General features: G+C 42.9%; 1 protein-coding gene and 1 long non-coding RNA gene across 2 annotated transcripts in view; one reads left to right on the top strand and one right to left on the bottom strand.

Annotated features, from left to right (window-relative positions):
* The window catches only part of EFCAB5 (EF-hand calcium binding domain 5), a 53,001-nt gene that overhangs the window by 23,290 nt on the left and 4,700 nt on the right, over positions 1 to 25,011 (bottom strand). The window contains exons 3-8 of the mRNA XM_043530906.1: positions 19,929 to 20,085; positions 18,683 to 18,743; positions 16,286 to 16,356; positions 7,866 to 8,021; positions 2,452 to 2,551; positions 346 to 1,566 (exon numbers count right to left, since the gene is read on the bottom strand). Coding sequence (XP_043386841.1) covers positions 346 to 1,566; positions 2,452 to 2,551; positions 7,866 to 8,021; positions 16,286 to 16,356; positions 18,683 to 18,743; positions 19,929 to 20,085 — 1,766 coding nt within the window. The remainder of the gene's footprint in view (positions 1 to 345; positions 1,567 to 2,451; positions 2,552 to 7,865; positions 8,022 to 16,285; positions 16,357 to 18,682; positions 18,744 to 19,928; positions 20,086 to 25,011) is intronic.
* On the top strand, positions 10,036 to 23,581 carry LOC122463165. The gene is made up of 3 exons (XR_006286252.1): positions 10,036 to 10,181; positions 19,010 to 19,126; positions 22,367 to 23,581. It is a non-coding gene; the product is annotated as an uncharacterized LOC122463165 (long non-coding RNA).

Raw genomic sequence — 25,011 nt, 5'->3', positions numbered from 1 at the left:
TGTCTGAGTGGAACATACTGTAAAATCTTGATCGGAAACATTATGCTGAGAAAGTATAAAAACCTAAGTCATAAGCTTGCACCAGTTTAACTTAATTGTGTTTTTTAAACCAGTGCAGGTTTTTATATAGATGCTCTTATTTGGTTTAAAAGTGTCTATTTCAACTGAACTTAATCCAGTTTTTCTAAATCAAAATAAACTAGTCCCAATATGAAATGAGAGTGGCTATTCATATACTTGCACAGGTTTTAAATCAGTTTAAAATCACACCTATAGTTAAACCGGTGCAATTTTGTGTGTACCCAAAGCCTAAGATCCAATGTCACATCAGAAAGTATGCTTTACCTGTACTCTGGTCTTGCAAAAGTGTTGGCTCATGTGGAAGGCTTGGTGTGGAGTCCTCAGCCTGCATGTTGGTCTCTGTGCTTGCTTGTAATTCTGATTGACTGCCATGTCCCTCAGAACCATTCTCTTTTTCTTCAGGGAGTTCTTTCCCAAGATCTGCAGTTTCCTCTTTATACTCTGGTATTAGAGCAGTGATTTTCTCCTCTGATTCAGCTCCCTCTTCTGAGATTATGCTTTCTGCTTCAGGCATTAGTGTTGGAACTGCCCCATTCAGCTCTGCAATCAAATCATGTTCTTCTTGACAGACTTGTGCTTTTGAACCAAGTTCCTTTTCCAAGGTTATATTCTCTTCTTCAGAGTTTGGGGCTAGAATGAGTTCACTCGGCTCTGTAGCCACATTGTGATCTTCCTGGCTGACCCGTTCTTCAGAACCATGTTCTTTATATATGTTTACGTTCTCTTGCTCGGGAGCTGCTACTGGAATAGGTTCATTCTGGCTCTCTGCATCTGCAGTATCAGTCTGATTCTCTGTGTCCATGTCCCCACTGGAAGTAGTTTCCTTATTAAGGGCTGTAGATCCCTTTCTACTGTCAGATTTGGAGGCTTCTTGGCTCACGTTAGCATCACTTGCTTCCATTTCCAGGAGGGTGTTTGGTGCTTCGGGGTGTGGTGATGGGTCAGTTTCTTCCATCTCTGTAGTTACATAGAGTCCTTTCTGGCTGACCTGTCCTTCAGGACCAGGTTTCTCCTCTGAGACTGGATTCTCTTCTCCAGGGGTTGATGCTGAAACAGTTTCATACAACTCAGCAGTGAAACCTTCTCCCTCTTGATTCACCTGAACTTCAGAACCAGGTTCTGTAGGTGAGACTGTATACTCTTCTCCGAGGGCAATTACTGGAACAATCTCACTAAGCTCGCCAATTAAACCAGGTTCCTCCTTACTGATCTCGTCTGCTCCAGATTCACTCATGGCCTTTTGCTCAAGAGCAATCTCTTGGTCTTGCTCTGCCTTTGGCTCTCCTGGTTCATCTATCAAAATGCAAGTTTCATTTGCAGCTTGACCATTAGCAGCTAGCATTTTGGAGGATAGAGTCCTTCCCTCAGAAACTTCTGTTTGAGACCATGCAAATATTTGGCTGGATTCCTCAGAAGCTATCTGTCCATCATCAAAGTCTCCCCAGAACTCAGTAAGCTCTATTTCTTGCAATTCAATTATTGGCCCTAATATAGAAAAGCAGTTGTTTAGCTGATAGTTTGCATTGTTTTTATGATTGCTAACTGGAGGTGAAGTAGAATGCAAAAGAGTGAGAAAATGGAGAAAAGTGCTTCCCGGTGAACATAGAATTCCCTGAAAGTACTACCAGTGCATACAGACTCAGAAACCCAAAGCTTAGCTTTGGAGATGGAGCTTTTGCAAATTGGGCAGTTTCTTTACTTCTAGAAGAATTCTTCTTGTTATCAAGATATGCACTGTGCCACATGCCATACTGCCATGTTTCTGTTTTTCCATATTAAAAGGGAAGCAATGATTTATATGTTAAAATTTCCACTGTTTCTGATCTAAGCAAGATACTCTCAAGTAGTTTATGCCTAATATCTAAAAATCATTGTCATTTTATGTAGAATATCCTCTATATTCTCTCTGTTCCTTTTAGTCTTCTATTCTTACAGAGATATTTCAGTTTAGAAGTAGTGCTAACATTTATCTAATACTTCCCAGATTAAATTACTTCGGGGACAATTAGTTTGGGGAAAATAATCTTATTTGCAATAACTGCTTATAATAATAATAGTAATAAATAATAATAATTAATAATAAAAAGTACTCTATTCTACAGCAATGTTTCAATACATAACTTTACCAGTTTGTACACTGAAGTGTTTCTGACCACTGCATTTATATATTTTGCAAAAAAAGTTTGTCTAAATGTTGAAAGTTTTAGGCTAGCTCTAATTGTGATATAAATGTTGCAGTGTTGGTCTAAGAGATTTTTAGGTTTCATCTGTTGCTGACAATACTTATAAAAATGTATCATAACTGGAAAACTTCATATGAAGTTTTAAATATGAATTTTTAAATATGTTCCAACTACCCACTGGACTTACATTGTCTTGGATTACAGAATCCCCTCTTAGCAATCACTGGGCTGCTGTCATAGAAGTCTTCGAGTAAGGCCAGTGTCCTCTGCCTGTCCAAGAGGCCAGCCTAGACATAACAGCTACAGTCAATGGTTCAAGATAGTTTCTTTAGTTCTGGTTTTTCACATCAAAACTTACCAGCGAAGCATCTTGTGTGATCTGTAAAACCTGAGTGCTATCTCTATGTGAAATGTAGTCCTTGGCAGTGGACCAAGTCAATTTTATTGTGCTAGAGCCAGGATTTCATCCACAGGGCTTAAGTGGGACTTACAGATGGTATGTTTTCTTATATGCACATGCTATCAGATATTCATATTCCCCATAAAACAGAGCTGGCTAATTGTATGACCAATAATAGCATGTGTTCTATATGTGAAGATGAAAGTAATTCCATCTCATGCTTCAAGGTCATGATTGCCTGGAGGGAGGTCACAGAGGAATTTTCTCCTCTAGCTACAGCATTGTGCAACTGTAGTGACTACATGCATTATGGGTGGTTTGGTTTTGCCTCCTCCATCACCTCCTTTAAACCATCAGGTATTGGCACTACCAGAGAAAAGAGCTACACCAAGGGTATGAGCTGGTGTGGCAAGCCCCTACATTCCTTTTCAAAGGCATACATGTTCTTGATAATGATAATAGATATAAGCAGTTCTGATGCAAGCAGAAGAGCAGTTTCCTGGTGGGTTTCTGGCAGAGTGACTAGCATTCATATCACCCACAGTGGTTCTGTGTACGTGTGCATATTTTTTAAGCTTGTAAGAAAGGCTGCTCCTACTCTTAAGAACTGCTGCTTGTCTTGAACAGGCTTGGGACTCTCACTCTGGCCTTGCAGAGACACATCCTGGAAGTAATGATTGACCTCTGAGAGCCAGGGAGAAGCAGGCCTCAGTGCTCTGTGACATGGAGGGTAGCATTAACATCCTTACTGCTCAGAGACAGGGGAAAGGGATAGCAAAGGCAGGAAAAAGATGAGGAAATTGTGATTTTAAAAAAGTAAAGCAACCTCAAAGGGTTGGAGCTCTTCCATTTTAATAATGAGTTAATGTTGTCATTATTTAAGGGTTCTCACCTTCATAATCTCCTTCCCATTAGTGTAATATGGTATTTGATCAGATCATAAATTACTTAAATCTGTTATTTGTGACAACCAGTTTCACATTTGAATTATAGATTTCCTTCCAAGGTTTTGCTCCCAGAGTAAAAATTGCCAAGTGTAAAATTCACCAAGATGTTAATTCTGTGTCAACCTTTCCATGCCTTTAAACTGAAGAAATAAACAACGGTTGCTATTGTATTCTGGAAGCGAGCCCAAGATGGGTGATGAGTGGCCTCAGTGTTCATAATCTAAAAGCAAAAGTGGGGGGAGGGAATGAGAGGACTCAGAAATGAGCGGGAGCTGTCCATACTGGACTAGAGTCAGTAGCTCCCAAAAGGGTCTGAAACTCAAAAAGAGGTGGACAACTGAAGATGCAGAAGAAAAAGGCTCCAAGGAAAAGGAAGTAATGCTGATAATGTAGGAACCAAGTAAATTATTTTCTGTATTACTGTAACACCTTCCATCCTGATGGATTCAAAGTACTTCACAAACTCTAAGCATACAGCAGCTCTGGGTGGAGGGCACCACACTGTGCAACGGTGGGAAGGGAGAGGTAAAATTGTGCCAAGGAGACCTCAGCAAACTCCATCTATCAGCAAGAGTGACAAAAGTTCTTTAATAGCCATAAAGAGCAGACAGAACCTGGTTTTTTATTTCTCAGCCTCCTGTAACTCAGTTTCTGCTGGTCAGAAGCGCTGGGACGTCCAGCTGTATTTCAGCTGCATCCTAGCTCTTAAACTTATTATATTAACAGTTTGTTTCCAAATCCCTTCCTCCTCTGATGGTAGAGTGCCGTCACCTTGTTCCCCAAGAAAATATCATGCTGTTTATGTAGTTTGCTTTTATATCCCAGATCTAATTCTGCACCTCTTAACATCAGTCCAAACACAAAACTGTCAGCACCTATTTTTGAAGATATTACCGCATCACTGGTGGAATGTTTGGCTACTCAGCTGAGTATTCCCATTACACGCCCTTCTTTTCACTTTCAGTTATTTCAGCTGTTGCCCATCACAATCACTTGAAAGTTTCTCTGACAGTTGTCAGCACTAATGCAAACCTTCATTTACATAAGAACATAACATTTTCTCCAAAAAGTAATTACAATTAATGAAGTAATTTGTTTTAGAGAAAATGAAGATGATGTTCGTGGTTACAGATGCTTTTTGCCAAGTAATTAAACTACATTTTGGGGACAAATAAAATATGTTGACAACAGTTTGGTCTGACTGAGAATAAACGCTTTTTGATGCTATGAAAAACAGTAGAGGCACAAAATATTTAAGTGTGGAAGGAAATTACTGGAGATGGACTGGGGATGGATTTCCATCTTGCTTTAAATTTGATGTAAACTCCTGGATTTGTATGGCTTTATCAGATCACCCTCAGGCTCAGGGCTATCATGGGACAAGGATCCCTTTCAATTCCATTTGCGGGTTTTCAGTTGTATAAGGTTGGGAGAAAGGATGGGGATACTAGGAAAATCATGTCAATGTCAATGCTACTCACAACCCAGATATAATAGCATTATAATGGGGTCTTCAATTTCCTTGCAATAGTATACTCTGTGAAAAATATGTCTTATCAGTCTGGTGTATGAATTTGGGGTGATGACAGATTCCAGCCTGGTATCCTGGAACACTGAGTCCTTTACTGATCTGCAGAGAAGGTTCACAAAAAGAAAAGGAGGACTTGTGGCACCTTAGAGACTAACAAATTTATTTGAGCATAAGCTTTCGTGAGCTACAGCTCACTTCATCGGTACACCATAAATAGCAGCAGGGCAGCTGTCCTCATTCTGCCTCACAAAATATTCTTTCACCTGGCATAGTGGGACTACCCCTAGCAGGGAGAAGAATTAGTTCAGGCTTCCTGGCTCATTCAGCCCTCAGCCTCTCTGCTGGGATTGGCAACAAAGGGGCCAATTAGGGCCAACCACAGTGATGTTTTCTTGTGGGAACTGGACTGAGACACCCTAATTCATTTCACCCAGCCACCACATGGTGACAACCCTGAGTCACTTCCAGCAAAGGCTCTATAACTCATTGCCAAATCCCCAAGCTGTACATGCCAGCATCTTCTGATCAGTGAAAGATCAGCAGTTACGTTCTGATTATTCTGCACTGTGTGTAGGAGATGTGTATACCAGACAACAAAATATCCTTGATGCTGCCCAGGACAGCATTGCCAGGATGACTAAGGGTAAGGAAATCTTTGTTCTTTTTTCAGAGTAACAGCCGTGTTAGTCTGTATTCGCAAAAAGAAAAGGAGGACTTGTGGCACCTTAGAGACTAACCAATTTATTTGAGCAAAGCTCATGCTCAAATAAATTGGTTAGTCTCTAAGGTGCCACAAGTCCTCCTTTTCTTTTTGTTCTTTTTCTGTCTGGAAAGGAATCAGATAACTTCTCAGGTGTGCAGTATTTTGAAAAGTAATCTGTTAGTGTAATCAGTTACTTTTGAAGATCCTGGGCAGAAAATGCACAGCAAATTCATGCAGGTACAGTTCCAATGTCAAATGGAACTGTGCTAAACACACCTAGGCACAGTGAGGCCATGAACTTTAAATCCAAAGTGTCTTTTCCTTTATGGGGATTAGAGCAGAGTTTTAGTTCTATTCTGACATTGTTTTGCGGTGTGGTTAAGTAGCTAGCCTAGCTATTCCAGGGGGTTCTGGTTGAGCTGACATCCTCACAGATGTACATTTTTAAAACCATAATAATGATTGTGTGGATTCCTTGTAATCAGACTATAGCTTAAATGCTTCTCTCTCCGTTTTGTATCCCTTTATGGCCCTAATTATAAATAACTGAGACAGAGAACACAACTCACCCCTACAAAATGGGAATAATTACCTGCCACCAAACAAATGCAAATTAGAAAATGGAAAGAACTAGCTTGCTGTGCTTCACAAAATGACTACCACAGGTGATAGATCACACTCAAAAAGTCAGAGGTCTTCATGGATTAGTTTACTCTCTGATCTCCCCTGTGGGTACAATATAGCACAGGCTGATTATAGCCCTGGGAGAGCAACCATGTCATCAGATCCAAGAGAAGTGAAGTAACTATGCTGCCTGTAAACTAAATGTGGTGATCAAGTCTGCCTAAGCTGATACCAAGAGCAGCCATGTTTTTACTGTGGTTATTTTTCTCCACCCAAAGACTGGTGTTCATGCGGGTAGGTGTCCTCTCTTCTCATTTGATTCTAGCATTAATTATTCTTTTCTGAGATGGCATTGTTATCGGAGGCAGAGAGATGGTGATTACTAAACTACAAAGTAAAATGTGTGATATCATCCCTTCTCACACATCCCTGTGCTTTTATGTGCAGTATTCCATCACATTCACCCAGCAGAGAATGAGAAGAGAGGGGACTCCTTCAAAATGCAGAGAAATAAGACTGTCTGTGTTCTCCTCTGTCTACCTTTTTGATCTTCCTGATGGGGATTAGGAATTTAAATATCTTCTGGTTGAGATGCAGACACATCACTTTTCCCACCCCTGAGCTGAGCTAACAGTTTGTCTCACGTTCTCTAAAACAGTGTAGTTGTAGCCATGTCAGTCCCAGGATATTAGAGAGACATGGTGGGGGAGGTCATATCTTTCAACAGAAGTTGGTCCAATAAAAGATAGTACCTCCCCCACCTTGTCTCTTTAATTCTCTAAAACACGTTGTTGCTGCTAAAAATGTGCTCTGTAATTCTATACTTTTAGAGATAATGACCTAATTAGAATGATATTATAGAGCACTTAATTCATTCTGGGTAGGCTTGCAATGAACGTCAGCAGAGGGGTGATGAATGGAATACACAACACAGATAAGAAGGGTAAATGCAAGATTATGGAGACAGGATGTTGACTGTTTTTATGTCTACGGCTATGTCTACACTGCAATAAAAAACCTGCTGCCCTGAGCCTCCGACCCTGTGAAGGTCAATTGACTCGTGAAGGGTGTGGGTCTCACTGCCCAGGCTTCAGACTGAGAATCAGCTCCACAATTTTTAGTCCTGGAGCCCAAATCCTGCAAGCCTGAGTCAACTGATCTGGGTTCTGAGACTCAGCGCTGCAGGTTTTTCATTGCAGGGTAGACATGCCCTATATAACAAGTATCAACCCATTTCGCTGTGCAACAACTGCTCTCTTCTGAAATAAGCAAATTAATACCAAGAGAAAGCTTGGAGCCAATGACTAGGAATGGAAAAGAAGCAATTACATGAATGAGAGATACCGGATCAGAAACATGACATTGTCAAATATATGTTGAGGGTTTCTTTACCTACCTTTCCGTGGTCACAGTCCAGGAAGAGGTCAGTAAACATCTGCCGCCAGATGTCATGTCTTATTATATCTCGGAAGTCATCAGCACACTGCCAGAGGTGCTTCAGGAATTCCTGGAACGTGTCACTTGTAAAGGTTTTGATGTGAGAATAGACATACTGTGGAAGAAAAGAAGAGGCAGAAATTTTTAATTTCTTTTCCAATAGTCCCTTTTTGTATGTACATTTTAAACTGTACTGCATATGGGGGACAGAGGCTGGGATACCTACTTGAAATCAAAACCAATTTAACACAGGATCTGCAGTTTAAGTACACTGTCCACAAGAGTAATGCCAGATTTGGTGCATGGATGCTACTGCTGTCCATTTCAGTCAGTATTGGGGCCCCACTGTGCTAGACACTGAACAAACACTTATTAAACGTGTCCGTCTCATTCCTGACCCAAAAGGTCACGTAGCTACTCTCACTGGCTCAGAGGCATTGGGCCAGAGTCATCCTTTATGTAATTCCATAGACTTAGACTCTCCAGTGATGAGTCTGGCTCTGTGCGTTCTTTCTATAGCATTTGGTATTCTTGACATTACTCCGGAGGTGGCATCTTGAGCAAGAGGCTTTTGCAGGACCTGCCGTGGCTCAAGTCTTGAATGCCAGAATAATATTGCTGTCCAAGCCTTCGGAGCTGATGAGAACCATTCTGGAAAAATAACAAGCGCCACCACTTGAAAATGACCTTGCTGTCACCTAAGTCCTCTGACACTGGGAATACTACTCAATACTACTCGATTTATCTTAAGCCCGAGTCTTGGAGACACTTTAACACTCTCAATTTATAGCCATGTGGGTTTCATAAGCAAAAGCAATACTGTTCCAAAAATGTGGTCTACATAAATAATAATGGCTGTCAGAACAAACCAGAGTCTCAGAGTGTGGGCTGAATTATTACAGCCGGTTTCTGGAGTCGGTCACAGTGATGGGGAAACTAAAAATGTTGCAGGGAATTTGTGAAATTTGGAGGTGTTTCCCATTAATCGCTTTCATAGGGGACTGAGAACTAGGGACTCACATTCATGATCTTAGTAGACTCTTATTAACATTATTATCAGCCTCAGTGATACAACATTTCATGTTTGCTGAAAATGCTGTACAGGTAGGTTACTACTAATTAATATTATTTGTTACTATACTGGGTGGTTCAAAAATACATTGAAGCAACTGAGGAAGGGGCAGAGAACAGGGAGCCAATGGAGGAGGGTCTATGAAGCAATGTGAGATAGCTCTGTGTTTCACCAGAGAGAGAAGTTATAGAGGTGGGTTGGAGGAGGGAGCAGTGGACCTGTGATTACACTGATCCACTGGCTCAGTCCCTTGTGGAGCAGGGGTGCATCAGCAACGGGGCTATTGCAACCCTCAGGCCCATGGGCTCATGGAATCCCCCTACTAGTCAAACAGTCCCCTGGAGGGAGGATTTGGTCCATTATTAGAAAGAGAGGCTGTGTTATGTAAATGTCAAAGAAGGTCCTATGCTTTATCATTTTAATAGCCCTTCTCAGATAGGTCTGCACCTGTTGGTTCATGTCACAGGGAGTCAGTGAAGCAGGTGAGACAAGCGGAAAGGAAAAGGTACAGATCATTCTGATCTCAGCTACACCACACCAGTCCAGTACAATTCCACTGACTTCAGTGGAGATGCTCCTGATTTACACTGATGTGAGATCAGAACCAAATCTCTATGGGCGAATTTGGGAGCAGGCACTAGAATTCAATTCACAGAGCATGGTGGTAAATTATGCATTTTGGGAAAAGGAACTCAGGTCATGTTGAGCTACCCATGAAGGGCTGAGTCCTATCTGGTGCTAAGCATCCTTAGCTCCCACTGACTTCTCTAAAGCTGGCTACCTAAAAATTAAGACACCTATAATTAGAACTCACTTTTGAAAATCTGGCCCTTAAAATCTCTGTGCCTCAATTTCCTCATCTTAGAATGAGGGGAAAAATGCTTATTTCAAAGGGAAATGTTGTGGCTTAATTAATGTTTATAAATGTTGAGATAAAGGTGATATAGAAGACAAAAGTTGTGTTATTATAGACATAAATAGAATTTATTTTGAAAAAAATATTTGCTTCAAATGTTTAAATATATTTTAAAACTGTTTCCTTCTTGTTTAGGAATGATGGTGAAGGCATGAAAGGTAGAATAGTCACTAAAACAAGCCGTAGAGAAAAGAAGAAGAGAGAGCCAACAGAAAAGTACCATGAGTTCACCCCTAAGACAAGTGCAACTCCTTAGTGCAAACGGGAGACACATGAACAAGGGGAAGGTGAGATTACATATCTAAGAGTGCTGGAAGAAAGGAACATGAAAGCCTCTCGGATTCTTTCTGCTATGGAGTCCCTATCTCTTTCTCTCCCCTATCATGAAGTGAAAGGACACATTTCATTCCTGACCTGTGAGTCATTCCTCTCATAACACACCTTCCCAGGTGGCACTCATGGTTGCTAAATTCCCTTTCTCACTCTCAGAGCTATTCATGGGTAGTGATTAGGTATCCTCTCCTTTGGGTGTCCGCTAAATATCACCAAGAGTCAAAGCCCATTTTAATAATTAATTTCTCTGCCTTTTTAAGTTAGTGGTTCATTGGGACAGTGCTTGTCTAGTCTGTGTCACCTTAGGCTATGTCTGCACTTACCGGGGATCAGCGCTGCTGCAATCGATGCAGCGGGGGTCGATGTAGTGGGTCTAGTGAAGACCCGCTAACTCGACGGCCGAGCGCTCTCTGGTCGACTCTGATCCTCCACCGGAATGAGAGGAGTAAGGTAAGTTGGTGGTAGAGCGTCTTCTGTCGACGCAGCGTGTTGTTGACACCGCAGTAAGTCAACCTAAGCTACGTCGACTACAGCTATGTTATTCACGTAGCTGGAGTAGCGTAACGTAGGTCAGCTTACGCGGCAGTGTAGACCAGGCCTCAGACTAGTAAACGTTAATGAGTTAGGGCCAGTCTACACTAGAAGCTGCGCCACTGACGCGTATCTGGTGAAGATATTCTGTGCCGATGGGAGAGAGTTGTTCCGTCGGCATAATAAATCCACCTCCGTGAGAAGCAGTAGCTATCCACACCGGTGCTTAGGTCAGGGTGATTTACATTGCTCAGGGGGAGGCTTATTCACACCCCTGAGCGACATATGTTATACCAAAGTAAGTGGTAGTGCAGACCTGGCCTAGTGTTTGTAAAGCACTCTGACAGTGTAAAGCGCTATACAAGCGGACAAACACAATTGTTGTTTATTTATTATTAATAAAGTTTCCACTTCCATCATCTGCCTCTCTCTGTTGAACAAGTCACTCTATTTTAGGTTGCTAATAAATACTCCTAAAGGCAATGGTCAGATTCGGCCACTGATGTGTGTCTGTGGACCCCCGTGGAATCTGATGAAGCCGCGTGTAGATCTGAGAGCAGAATCTAGCCCTAAGCACCGCATTCAAAGCCCACTGAAGTCAATGGGAGTCTTTCCCTTGACTGCAGAAAGCTTTGGATCGGGCCCTAAAAGTGTTGAAGTCCCTCCATTTCATAATGAAGGCCCACGATTTAACCTCTCTTATACATGGGGGGGGGGGGGGGCAGAGGGCTCTAAATACTTTTAAAATCAAAGAATCCACCACCCTGTTCCTGAGGACACAATAATACAACGAACAAGAGCGACCCTTTTTTCCGACTCAGGAACACCAATGTGTGAGGTCTCACTACTGACTCTGTAACAGCCATTAAGTAACCCAGAGCTGCCCTGAGTTCAAGACAGAAAACGTAAAAAGAGCCATTTAATGTTCAGCTCCATTAACAATCAATACTTTCCAACTGTGAAAAGGCCCACATCAGTCTGGGGCCAGATCTTTCTCTTCAGTCGTCCAGAAGGATGATGCAAACTGATAATAAAGGTAAATTTAAGATGAATACGGGGAGCGGGGAGGAGGAAATGTCCTGACAGTGATGTCTATTCAGACTGTGGGATAGTCTCCCAAGGGAATTGGTGAAAGCCACATCACTTAAATCATTTAAAACTGGACTAGAAAAAGCAATGAAAAATATCCTGGAGAAACAATCTTCCAGTGACTGGAAATAAGACTAGCTGAGCTGACTTTGTAGGTCCTTTACATTTCTATTAGTATTAATTTCTATTACTGTATGCCTCAATTGTGAGTTAAAACAAATAGTACACACAGTGCTATCTAAAGCACTCTTCTAGACTGAACGTAATAGGAATTTATTCAGAACTCATTCATATATTGCAGAGATTATGGATTTACATATATTTTTTTAGTGACAAAAGGGATTCTTTGAGATTCCATTATCTGCAATCGTTTCCTTAATTAAATGCAGTCACATTGAGGTTAAATTTTAAAATATATAATTTCATGCTGAAAAAAGAAATCTTCAACAAATTATCACAAAAATGCATCTCTATGCAAAGTACTGAACATGTGACTCTCCCGGGAGTGCAGAAGGCAAAGAAATCACACACAGTCGCTTGGGATTAGTCTCTGCACAGCTGCTTTATGCTCTGTTCTTAATTATCATAACTGCACCCACTAGCTCTGCTAAGTTAAGGGCTGTCATCATTTCTAGTCTAAATGTTCCTTTTCACAGTTTATAGCCCAACCATAAAATCTAGCTCTACTGTAGGTGGAAACTTGACTGGTAAAGTCTCAGCACAGAGAGTTTTTCCAGTAAATTTAGGTTGAACTGATTTAGTTGTTTTTAAGTTAACGAAGGGAAATGTGATAGAATGAAATCCTTAACTACATTCCTTGACTTTGGTGAGTTAAAGTCACATATGTGATGTTTCTTAACTATACTTTTTGGTGTTATTTTTCCTTTATTTACTTGTAACTTGTTCCCTAGAGTGAATTCTTTCCTATTTTGGTAGATCCTAGAAGTCTGAGCACAGTGGGATGGGGACAGCTTCTTAAACGACAGGCTAGGCTAAGAGAGAGCGCATATAATGGCAGGTCACCAGGTTATTCTGCCCATAGAGCGCTGTCCCAAAGCAGGCCTAAAAGGAGAATCGACCATCTGGGCTGATATTTTGCGATTCTATTGGCGCACTTGTTCAGAATTTATAATAATCATGCTCGGGGTTTATGTAGCCCCTCTCATCTAAATGAAGCCCTTTACAAACAATTTCTTAAGCCTCACAAGAACATAAGGAAGTAGTACTTATCCTCACTTTACCAATACGTAATATGAGACACAGGTCTAAGGTACATTTTCAAAACTGTCCCACAATTTTGGGTTTCAAATTGAAGACATAAATTGACATTTTAGAAAGTATGATCTTAAATGAGTTGACCAAGACCACAACACAAGCCAGTTTTGTCTTCTATTCTCTAACCGCTAGATGACAGCACTTGCTATATATTCTGCTCACAATGATTTATGGGAACAGCTCAGGCAGATTAACAGCACCATTAGTAGCAGAGTTAATGTGGATGCATTAGAGTGTACAGTAATCCCCTACACACGCCTTGCTTTAAATTTATGCCATGGGGCAGTGACCCAGGCATACGACCAACCAATGTCCTGAGTGACTTTTGGCTCACCGAAGACACATTTAATTCTGATACACGAGGGTATGGGGTAAATAAGAACTCAAATCATAACCATACATTTATATCCTGATTTTTACAGTCTTAGTAGCATTTTCTTAAGATTACTTACATCTTTTGTCTTCCACCTTCCTTTGGGAGTTATAGAAATAGAACAAGTTTACAAAGACTTACTGGAACTGGAAAACTGGTCATTTATATGACTGTTACCAGAGCAGGTAGTGGTCACAAAGACTGACATGCTGGAAGATGGAGTGAGAGGGACAGCTGTATTTATATGGTTGTTTTTTTCATTGGTTACAGCTTTGTCACTGTAATAGTTCAAAGACACACTCACCATCACTCAGCCTCATGCATGCAGCCACGTGCTGACAGTACACACATGCTTGCTCACATACACATGCACACACATGTTCAGGCCCACATGCTCACTCATACCACCCACACACGCTCCACCACCTTCACGAAATAGGAAACCGTCGGGGACGCTTCCTTGAATTAAACCACAGCATGCTGGGTTAGAAAAAACCCAAGGCACAGAGGGGTTGGGGGTAAGAGGATGAGGAGGCAGGGCTGATACACTTGACGTTTTGAGATTCTTTGTTTGCTGTGATAAATGAACTACTATCCTAGTTCCCCACAGATGCATGGGAGCAGCCTAGCACCACAATCATCACCACTGAATCCTTGTGTCTGATGGACAACATGCTGGAAGCTCCTCTGCGACAGGAGTTAATATTGCTTAAGTTCCCTGCAAAAGATACCGAACACTTACCTTATGTTCTGTATGCTCCCTGGTGTGGCTTTTAAACCAAAGCCATATGGTGGCAAAATATACTCACTCTATGGGCAAAAATAATAATGCTGTTCATCCCTGATTAGCCTTCTGTTGTATTGTACTTTGGTTAACAGAATTCCCAAAGGAACAATAGCACTATGGGAACCATACTAATTACATTAGAATGCTAGTTACATTGGGAGACCGTCTCCTGTGTGCTGTTGATGAAAAATCTGAATTCACGAGTAATTTGAAACATAGCTCCTTACAGCATGGCAGAGGTGGTGTCCTCGCGCACGCTAAGGAGGACGCCAGGGAGATGTTTTAACAACATGGCTTTTAAAATAATCCCTCATAATTAATCCATATGTAAGGGGACTGTTGCCCCCTTACTAACATTCAGTGGGGTGTTTTGGTGGCTAGTTCCCAGGACTAAAAAGGGGGAAGGGTCGATGGGGAATCAGAGCCCTGAGACTGACAGCCCCCAGGAACAATGGGGAGAGGCCAATGCTCCAGGTCAGCCTGAATGACAGGGCAGGCAGGCTAATCAGGGAGTCAGGAGGTCAGGGAGGTCCCGTCCTCCGTGTGAGCTGGATTTGCCTGGGTCAGACAGACAGAGTGGGGCCGAGCTAAGGAGAAAGCCGGGGCTCAAACTAAGCTGGGGAGCAGAGCTGTGCCAGATCCAGAGGGACCAGAAAAGCAGCCCAGAGAGCAGAGCCTGTCCTGGGAGCAGAGCTGCAGCCCCAAAGCCAGAGGCACAGCCCAGAGAGAGCAGAGCCTGTCCTGGGAGCAGAGCTGCAGCAACCAGAGCCAGAGGGGCCAGGAAAACAGCCCAGGAAGCAGGTCAGTGCTGGGAGCAGAGTCAGAGAAGCAGCCTGCAGAGCAGACCTGTCCTGGGAGCAGAGCTGCAGCAACCAGAGCCAGAGGGCCCAGAGAAGCAGCCCAGGGAGCTGGAGGCAGAGCAGCAGCAGCAGCCCGGCAGAGACCGAGTGGTGGAGCTGGGGCTGAAGCAGTCCGGAGCTGGGTGCGGTGAGCAGCTGGGGAGACCGAGGGGGACCCTGGGCAGCAGGCCCAGCACAGGGAGACGCCTCAGCCAAGAGACTCTGCAGGCCAGGCTTGGATCATAACCCCGACTGGGCGGGGAGGACAGGGCGGGGGTGATACTCGGAAGAAGGGTCCTACCACTTAGAGCCTGAGAGCGAGTGGCCACCACCAGAGCAAGCGTCCAACCCACAGCATCCCTGCAGCACAGCCAGGGCCTGAGCGGGGGCCTGGGACTTACAAGGAGCAGACTGTGAACTGCCCTGACGTTCCAGAGACACTGTTTGTGATGTTCCCTGCCACAGAGCGGGGTGATGTGTTTCCTTTCACCTTTCCCATTTTTCCCTTATTCTTTTTAAATTTAATTGTTGATTAAATAACTTGCATTTGCTTTAACTTGTATGTAATGGTCAGTGGGTCAGAGAAGTGCCCAGTGCAGAGAGAGTACCCCAGAGTGGGGACACCCTAGCCCCTGTCCTAGGTGACCACAGCAGGGTTGGGGGTTGAGCCCCCCAGGAATCCTGGGCCCAGCCTTGTTGGGGTTACAAGGACTCTGCCAGACAGGAGAGTGGAAGGGGAGTCCTCAAGGGCAGGGAGGCCACTGGGTGAAGGAAGTGGGAGCGAGGACTCAGATCCTTTCGCTAGCCCACTTCACCGGGGTCGTGCAGAAGCCAGTAAAGTTCCCCACAAGAGCGGGACTATTCCCCCGCTTACACATAGAGCCACACAGGCAGCGACTCTGGAGGAAGCTAAATGTTCCACCCTGCTGGAGTGATGGGGGAAATCTACAAAATAAGGATGGGTATGTGGATGTTAGCAGATAGTAATGGTGACCTGGGAACATGGAGTGACCTAACACTGCCAGAGTCACAGCTTGGGGCTGGGGAGAAGGGGGAGTCCTCTCATCTTCTGTTGTCAGGACCCACCAGGGGAGGAAACACTCCTAAAAGGCATCAATAACAGGAATAGAATTCTGACTCAGGTGCAGTTATTTAGCTTCTCACCTCCCTAAACTCTTCCTCATTCACTTTTTTCCCCAGTGTATCTATGGTTTCCAGCTTCCTGTCGTAGATCTCTAATGGAGAAGGAGAGAAGATTAGACAGAAAATAGGCAGATGTATTTTTGCAGAATTGTATTTCTACCTAGGGCTACTCTGGCCTGTGGCTGCGAATGGCAGGGAGTTGAAGCACCTGTATATACTTTGCATGTTCAGCTCTGCTTCGTGATAAGTAGTGTACTTCCTGGCTATATAAATACTGGCTGGGTCTGATTCTTATATCCCTTTCCAGTGCTGAGAAACTGCAATTCCCCTTCTGAAAGGCAAGCACTACAGGCTGGTGCAGACAAGCTTTTATGGTCAGATTCAAACAAGACATAAATAGGTGTAAATCACAACGACTTCAATGGGAGTTACATCTGCTTATGCCTGCTTGTGATGTAATGAATGGGTATAGTTCCCTTACATGCTGGGACCCAGTAGTCAGGTTCCTTGCAGCTGTGGCTTGACTTTGGAATTACCAGCAAGGACTGGAGCTTCCATATTCTGAAAACAAGACTTTTACTCTAGCGGCCATATGGAGATAGATATTCCTGTTTACTTTACAACCTTTGCAGCCACCTTTTGGCCAGTTTCTGGGCCACAGTAGTGGAGCTGAGAAGAAATGCCCAGGATTTGCATGGGAAGTCTTGAAAGAAGAAATATTCTCTCTGTTGGGATTATTACTCTGTTATTCTTACTTCTACAATATGATGAGTGAAACATCAGGAATAATGAGAACACTCTCAGTGGAACGTACATATTTCTTGCTTCCTTAAGACATCCAAAAGTTATACATTATCTTTATGAAACTATAAAACACGGCTTAGTGCTCACTTAGTGTATTGGACTCTGTTAAATGAAATACACAGAGAAACAGAGCTGGGCTATGAGTAAAATACTGCCAGTAGTGCCTAGAATGCCTGCAGAGTAACCATCTGGCCAGGAACTTCCTTCTTTCTTAGAGTACCAGTATCCCCAACAGCCCCACAATAGCACCTGAGGATTGGGTTTGCCATTCAGACTGTGTGCTACCAGTCTAAGATGAATACTCAGGGCAATGATTACTATCACTGGGCAAAGGCAAGCTGTGGAGAAAGGTTATTTCCAGAGGAGGATTGCAATGTGCTTTCGAGTGTCCTACATAGCCTCACATCTTCCAGCAAAGACAGATTTGTTGTTACTGATTATCATAATACCTCTATTTATTTTAAAGGTCTGACAACAGTCTTTACACTGCCACTTCAACATTTCTAGCCCTATCTATGCAATTATCATTATTTAATTATGTCAAGCGTAAGCCATAAAGAGGATGAGAATTATGCAAATCAGTTCAGTGCTGAATGCTCTGGTATGTGGGCCCTGTATGTATTGTCACTGTCATTCCTTTTGCTGGCTAGAGGAAATGCCTAGAGAAGATGAGCCTTGTCGCAGAATTCTCGGGCACATTTCAGGATTTGCCCTAGAAGGTAACAGCTATGCCATGCTTTCATTTTTTACCCACCCCCAAACATGCCAAGTATGGCCCTAGTATGAAATGAGAAAGGGGTGGGGGATCTTCAGCTGATTTTCATGCACACATGAGGAGCAGGTTTGGCTAATGTAGGGGAAAGGGAAGAGGGACAAGCTACTTGCCGCTGTCAGAGTTTTATTACTTAGGAAGGGGCCCTGTGAGTCTGTTACTGGCAACTAGAGAGGCCCAGATCAACTTAGTCTAAAATGACTGGGCCAAATGCTGCACCCCTCCCCCATTTCCATGGGCACGGAATAGAACTGGTGCAGGTCCAGTTTATCTGGGGGGAGCTGCAGGACACAGAGAGGCCCTGGAGAGGAACTCTGCATGCCTTTTCACCCTGCAGAGCTCTGCAGCAATGTGGAAGAGGGGCCTGTGATGGGGATGGACTTGGGAAGTCAGGAACATGACAAGGAACGGACTAGATCCCTGTGGGCACACAGGGCTGCAGCTACTATGATAGCCCATGGACTATAGGAATAGCTGTAGCAAGGCTGCACATCTGCATCAGGAGACCCCACCAGATGGGGAGAGGACTCCTTGTTCCCCAGCCCTTTTTAGATCTTCTGTGCCAAGTACATTTACTCAGGTTTTGTGCTGTCATGTGGGTGGGGGACCCACAAGCTGTGATGTTATTTTTACATAATTTTATTAAAAAAAAAACAACACCACCAAGACAACATAATGGTTCACCCTCTGCCCCTCCCCACTTGAAGTCTTGCAAGCGAGAATCGTGGCTGGTATACCATGACTGTCCTTATAGATTCCATACCTACTTTCCTTTTGCTCCCATTCTGCACCAGAAGTCAGACCAAGGAAAATAAAACCAAAGAAAACATTTGTGACCTTACCTGGCCCTGCTCTCAAAGGAGTAGAAATGACATCCAGAAATGACCTCAGGGCACTCTGAACCTATAAATCAAAACAACAATTAAAAGCCTGAGTCATAGAAACACTCTTTGCTCATCTCCACTCCTTTTCAAACTCAAAGTAGCTGTAGTGTTACTCTCTCTCCCCACGCCTGAACAGAAAAAGGGCACCTGCTTTCCCTGCATTGACACTCTGGCCCGGGTTATCACCATTTGATTATGAACAGATTTAGATAAAGCAGCTCCATAGCAATTGGTTTCTCAGAAATGTCTTGCCATTTATTTTCTTCCTGCTTTGTTTTTGCCCAGGGCTCCTCAAATCTTTACGGCAACATAAGGATACCCCAGTGCTGAGAATGGATGACTGCATCACAGACCATACCCAGAGCCCTGTGATCTGAAGAGGTCACCCTTAAAGTGTTTGTAGTAAGTAAATGGGAATGTTATGCTAGACCACAGAAGGCACACTGCAGCAGTTCTGGAATTTTCCCATTAAATTAGACGATCCTAACGAACATTACTTTAGGTTCCCCCCCTCCCGCCTCCCAGGCCTCTCATCACTTACAGAAATTCAGGTCACGTCTATGTTATGTGCTTTGTATAGCCCATAAAGCTAGTGGGGGTCAGGAGAGTTTCACAGCAGGTGACTTATTCGCCATCTATGGAAGCTGTCTGTACCAGCACCCAAGACTGGTTGGTCCATCATGATGGCTTTAAGGCTCGTCTTCTCAAACAGTGAGTCAATGGTTTGGGGAAGGGGGACAATGGAATTAATGGTGGCCCTGAAAGGATAGGATGGGAGTAAGCCACCCAGTGTCTTCTGAGGTAGATTTTGAGTTGTGACCAGCTGCCGCCAGGAGACCCAAGGCTCAGAGATATAAAACTATCTGCAGCACTTATCTGGCTCCCATCACGGTAGCACCTGTGCACTACACAATAATGGATTTATCCTCACAACCCCCCTGTGCAGCAAGCCAGGGCTATTATCCCATTCGGCAGCTGTGGCAAAGAGGCTAAGCCACTTCCTGAAGGTCACACAGAAAGTCTGAGGCAGAGCAGGGACTTGAAGGCAGATCTCGTGGGTCCTAGGCTAGTGCCTAACCACTGGACCATCCTTCCTCTCCCTTCCTGCTATATAACATAGCAAACTCACTTCCACAATAGCCTCCATTCTCCTCCTCCCGGGTATAAACATAGCAGTGTTTCTGTGAATATCTGCCCTAGTTACCAGTGTGAGTGGTAGCCTTCCACTGACATCCAATGTCCATTCTTTGAACTGCACTGCCAGGGCCTTCTTTCGCATCTCTGTCACCTGAGACTTGATTTTCTCCACCTGCTCCCTTTGCTCACGGTTTTTCTTTACCTCAGACTTCATCCTGGCTAGCCTGTAAGGCATGGGCGTATGGATCATAAAGTTACTGTCATAGGCTGAGCTAAGCTTGGTTTGACCTCTCCTGAGGAACAGCAGGAAATGGAAGTAATAGCACACTGTAATTCCTGTACTTTACATTAGGTCTTTTCCCCATTGAAGTAGTTGATCTTTTGGGCAACAAACTACCAGTCAAACTCTATATAAACACTCACAATCCATGTCTTCATGAGGCAGCTCTTGGAAGGCGAGAATGTTTGTCATGAAGTGGAAGTCTCTGCTGAAGGCCAGTGTAATTAATAATTTGAATGCAGAGCTTGAGTATCAAGTACATCACTATAGAGAGAGCCTTTTGTGAAAGGTGCATGGAACTCTCTCTGAGCCCAGAGACAGTCAGACATTTAGGGACAAAATTATCCCTGGTGCAACTCTAGTGACTTGCAGAGTTACACAAAGGGTGGATTTTGCCCTTAATGAATGCACCTTTCTATGATGGTGCTAATCATTAATTATGGAGATGTTCTTCAATTTTCCTGCCGAACATTTTAGCAGGAACTGAGGGGTATAATTTTGCTTCACATAATTTAACAACAAAATTGCATTACTATGCATTTGTCTCACATTAAATGGTACATAGGCTCTAAGAATTGCACTGGCAATGAACTATGTTTAATGAATTTTCCAAAGTGCTATTGCACAATAAAATCCTCACTGCTTTAGGACAGGGATAATTTGCCTACCATGCTTCTGTTTTTTATTGAACACAGGGTTTGCAAGCCTGGACCAGAAGTCCCTCTCTTTCTTCTGGATTCTAGCTGTTTTCCTTCTCTAACCTATCAGAAGGGCATTTGCCAGTCCTCCATTTTGTACCCAGGAAAAAAGGATTTTATTAAACTGATCATGTATAGATTTTTTTTTCTTTTGTAAAATATAAGTAAAGTCTTCAGGAAAACAACCCCATGAATGGCACTCATTATGCCTATAGCTACAGGGTAACAGCTCAGCTATGGGGGGAGAGGGTCTGGAGTTTTTTATTCCCATTTCAATGGATTGTTAAAGAGTCTTTGTCTCTGTATTGAGAGCTCCTAACTGTTCCTTTCACCCATGTACTGTGCATTCACTGAGCCAGATATTGCTCTAAGTTACGCCAGTCTATAACTAGCAGGAGTAAGTGGCGCTACTCCTGTTTGTCTCTTCTCACTGAGAGCAAAGTCTGGCCCCAGGACTGTAATTTAACCAGATGATTTCTCTCTTCTCCAAGATTGTTTTTTCACTTAAGGTGTGATGATAATCTGATACTATCCCTGACCTCTCACTATAGTTTAGGAACAAGGCTTGCAATTATAAAACAATTACATTTTAATTAATAAATAATAAGGCCTATTTAACATATTATAATAACACACTGGCTACAGTAATATTTATCACTAGGTCACTGTTAAGTCATGACCTTTTATCATGGAGGCTTCTTCATCAGTCACTCAGTTGCCCAGTATGTGAGAGGCATATGAATGAATGAACGCGAGAGAGTCTTGTGAAACTTAACCCTCTTAGACCTTCTGCAACACTCATGATTTCACTTGGGCCTCAGGGCTCCACAGCCCTATTTTTAACGGGATTCTTGGAGGTGATTCCTGCAGCTCCAAATGGCACAGAGCTGTCTTTGTCTTGATCTGTTCCTTCATTTCCTTCTGCAGTGTTTTCACTTGGGATCATTTCTAATCTTGATAAAATGGTGAGATATGTGGATCAGATCCAGTCTCAGAATGAGCAGCCAAATTAGGGAATTTACAAAAGGGCTTGCCCAACTACCACAAAAAAGTTATTTCTCACTTCTCCTGGCCCCTTACATTTTAAATATTTGCTGTCCACTGGCACTGCCCAATTAATGGCCAGATATTTTGAAGAGCTGAGTGGAAACTGTGGGTCCTTAGCACCTCTCAGGACTAGGCCACATGTGGCTAAGTTGTTAACCGCAAAGAGGTAAAGGTCTGAGCCTCTGGCTTCTTATGCCTACATAGCAGTAAGTGTACTAACATCTCTAATTACCAATATAACAAGGACAGGATGCGCCTCTGTTTTCTTTACGCTTTCCCGGGGGCCTTCACTGTGTCAATAAAAATCCCTGCTAAAATCTTTCCCACATCTAGCCTCACATGGGGCATTGAATCTAGTATTTGCAACACCAGAAATTCTGGGGCTAGCTCATCTATGGATAAAATCATAACAAACGTCAGCTGAAGATGGATGCAGCTTCTGCGCTGATCTATCAACAGTGTTTTTGCTTTCGCTTTGAGATGAAAAGAAGGAAGACTGCTTGGATTGAGTCCCACTGTAAACCCATAACACTGCAAACAGAAGCCTTCTCCACACCTGTTCTAGGAGAATCCTGAGTGTATTGGACGCGGGAAGGACTACCAGGCTGTGCAGAATATAGGGATAATTAATATCGTTCAGCAGATTTCTGCCACAAGACGAGCACGTAGATTTGGCTCAGTGTAAGTAATGCCCTGTGGTTCAGAGTATGTACACGTTTATCAAGACCATGCAGACCTTAGTTATTACCGACCCTACAGAACGGAACCTGTGTGTGAAGGCTCACTGCTCAAGTGCAACACTTGGTCCTGTTTAAGTCAACAGGAGTTTTGCCATTGACTTCGGTGACGGCAGGACTTCACTCTATAACAAATGGCAGGTAGATGTACATACAAGAAGAAATAAATATTAAGGCAAGGAAAAAGATTTCAGTTTGCAGATATCAACTTATAAATGACAATGGGCAAAAATTACATTAAAAATTCCTTGACAAGGGCCTTTAAATTCAAATGGCACTTGGCTTAAAAAAATCCACAAAATAAACGGGGAAACTGCCCTGTTCACTGCTAGGAAAAAGCCAAACTATGGGACTAACTGAAAGACAGCTGCTTTCTGATGTAATTCAACCCGTAACACCATGATACAATGGAGCAGGGTGTTGGGAAACCTAATTCCCTTTTCTGGACTGCTTTAATAATGCTGCAAAGAAGAGATGTACCAGTTGCCAAATTAAATGGATCAAGAAAGTTCTCTGTAACTTAAAAACAGGAAATAAACTTAGAAACATTTCAACTATCAGCCCCTCTTCAGGAATGATTAGCAAACACAAAGCAGGATTAACTCCAATGTAAGAGTTGCCAGACTGCTTTGATGATTAATTTGGGCAGTGCCAAACGCAAGGGACGGTATGTGCTATACATGCAGTGTGCTGCAATTTTGTTTCTCTAGGAAGCTTGTTCCAGCTATTACCATGTGGTCCTGAAAGGGCATGTAAATGCGTTTTCCTTTTGTCCTTGGGTGCAGGACAAAGATTGTCCCACTGCAGAAGTTTCCATCTGGTTATAACAGTCCTGGGTAGATGCACCATGGTAGGAACACATTTGTTAGTAATGCATATGATAAGCAGAGATATCTTTAGGGTGACTCCCTGCACAAAGAAGCATGTTTAGGAAGGAAGGAAGCCCCTGTTCTCCCACATATGGATGCATGAATCAGCTGGATGCATTGGCATCCTTTGAACAAAACCAGACATTAATTCAGGTGTGAGTTGGTTCAGATAAAAAGGAACTTCTCCCACCCCACTCTCATGAACTCCCGGCCTCCCAGCATGGTCACAGTTAAGGTGGGGATGGAAGAAGCCAGAGAAAGTTCAGCTAGGGTGGATAAATTTTGGATAAGCAACTGAGGTGAAATCCTGGCCCTGCTGAATTTAATGGCAAAACTCCCATCGATTTCAATGGGGCCAGGATTTCACTCCTGAACTTTGGGTGCTTACATGAGCCATTCTGAGCTCCCCTTGCCATTCCTCTCCTAATTTGTTCTACTTGGAAAGCCAGCGACTCATGGCAAGTATTATGCACCAGAGCATGGTGGGAGCAAAAGCTTGTAGTGCAGCTATGGAGTCCCCAGATTTAATGACAGGTTTCAGAGTAGCAGCCGATGAAGTGAGCTGTAGCTCACGAAAGCTTATGCTCAAATAAATTTGTTAGTCTCTAAGGTGCCACAAGTATCCCAGATTTAAGAACACCATACTAATCATGTGATCCTGCCAGACACAAATATGGAAATCCTAAAATAATGCAAACACAAATCCCATGATACTACCTGTTACTGCCATGGCTGTGTAAATCCCCTGGCACTGACAGCCATGGAGAGGCTAACTGCTGTGACTCCTCATACAGATTTCCTGAGCATCAGCTCTCGGACTCTTCCATATTGGTCAAACTAAGAACTTGACTCCCAAATTTTAAACTGGAATTACCAGCCCAAAGCAAAGGTAAAGCATGAAATCATAAATCTCATAATAAATGGCAAGCCAAAATGCTGAGTGCTCATGTGCTGATCACCAGTCTAGCTACATTTAAAGGCAGGTAAATGGAGTTAAGTGCAATTCATAAGAGTCATTTATCACTGCTTTAATTGTATCAGGTATAGGTTATGTATGTGCCTATGTACTACAACAGCATATGCATTAGAAATACGAGAGAGAGAGAGAGATTTAACCATATTCCTTTATTCATTTAATAAATGGGAACTTCCATTATCTTAGTTTAGAGTCTAGACATGAGACATTTTATGTCAACATCTCCTTTCCTTAATTCCTGACACCCAAACCTGACTTCAGTTTTATGTAAATAGATGAGAGTACTATACAAATCCTGTTATTCTACCAAAACAGACTCTGGAATAAAGTGATCGGGAAGTTAATGAGTAGTTCTGACATTATTGCTACCCACTCTGGTGCCTTTCATTAACACAGATGTTCACTTGCATATTTTTCTGAATTGACAAATCAAGATGAATGTATTATTTATTAATGCAACTGAATTTTATAATCTCCTCATGTTGTGAAATGCTGTAGAAAAAAATACATGAATTAAATAACACTGGACCAAACTGTGCAGAG

The sequence above is a fragment of the Chelonia mydas genome, chromosome 17, assembly GCF_015237465.2.
Source record: "Chelonia mydas isolate rCheMyd1 chromosome 17, rCheMyd1.pri.v2, whole genome shotgun sequence".
Taxonomy (NCBI): domain Eukaryota; kingdom Metazoa; phylum Chordata; order Testudines; family Cheloniidae; genus Chelonia; species Chelonia mydas.
Note: the sequence above shows the minus strand (reverse complement) of the source record. Positions and strands in the feature narration are given on the sequence as shown.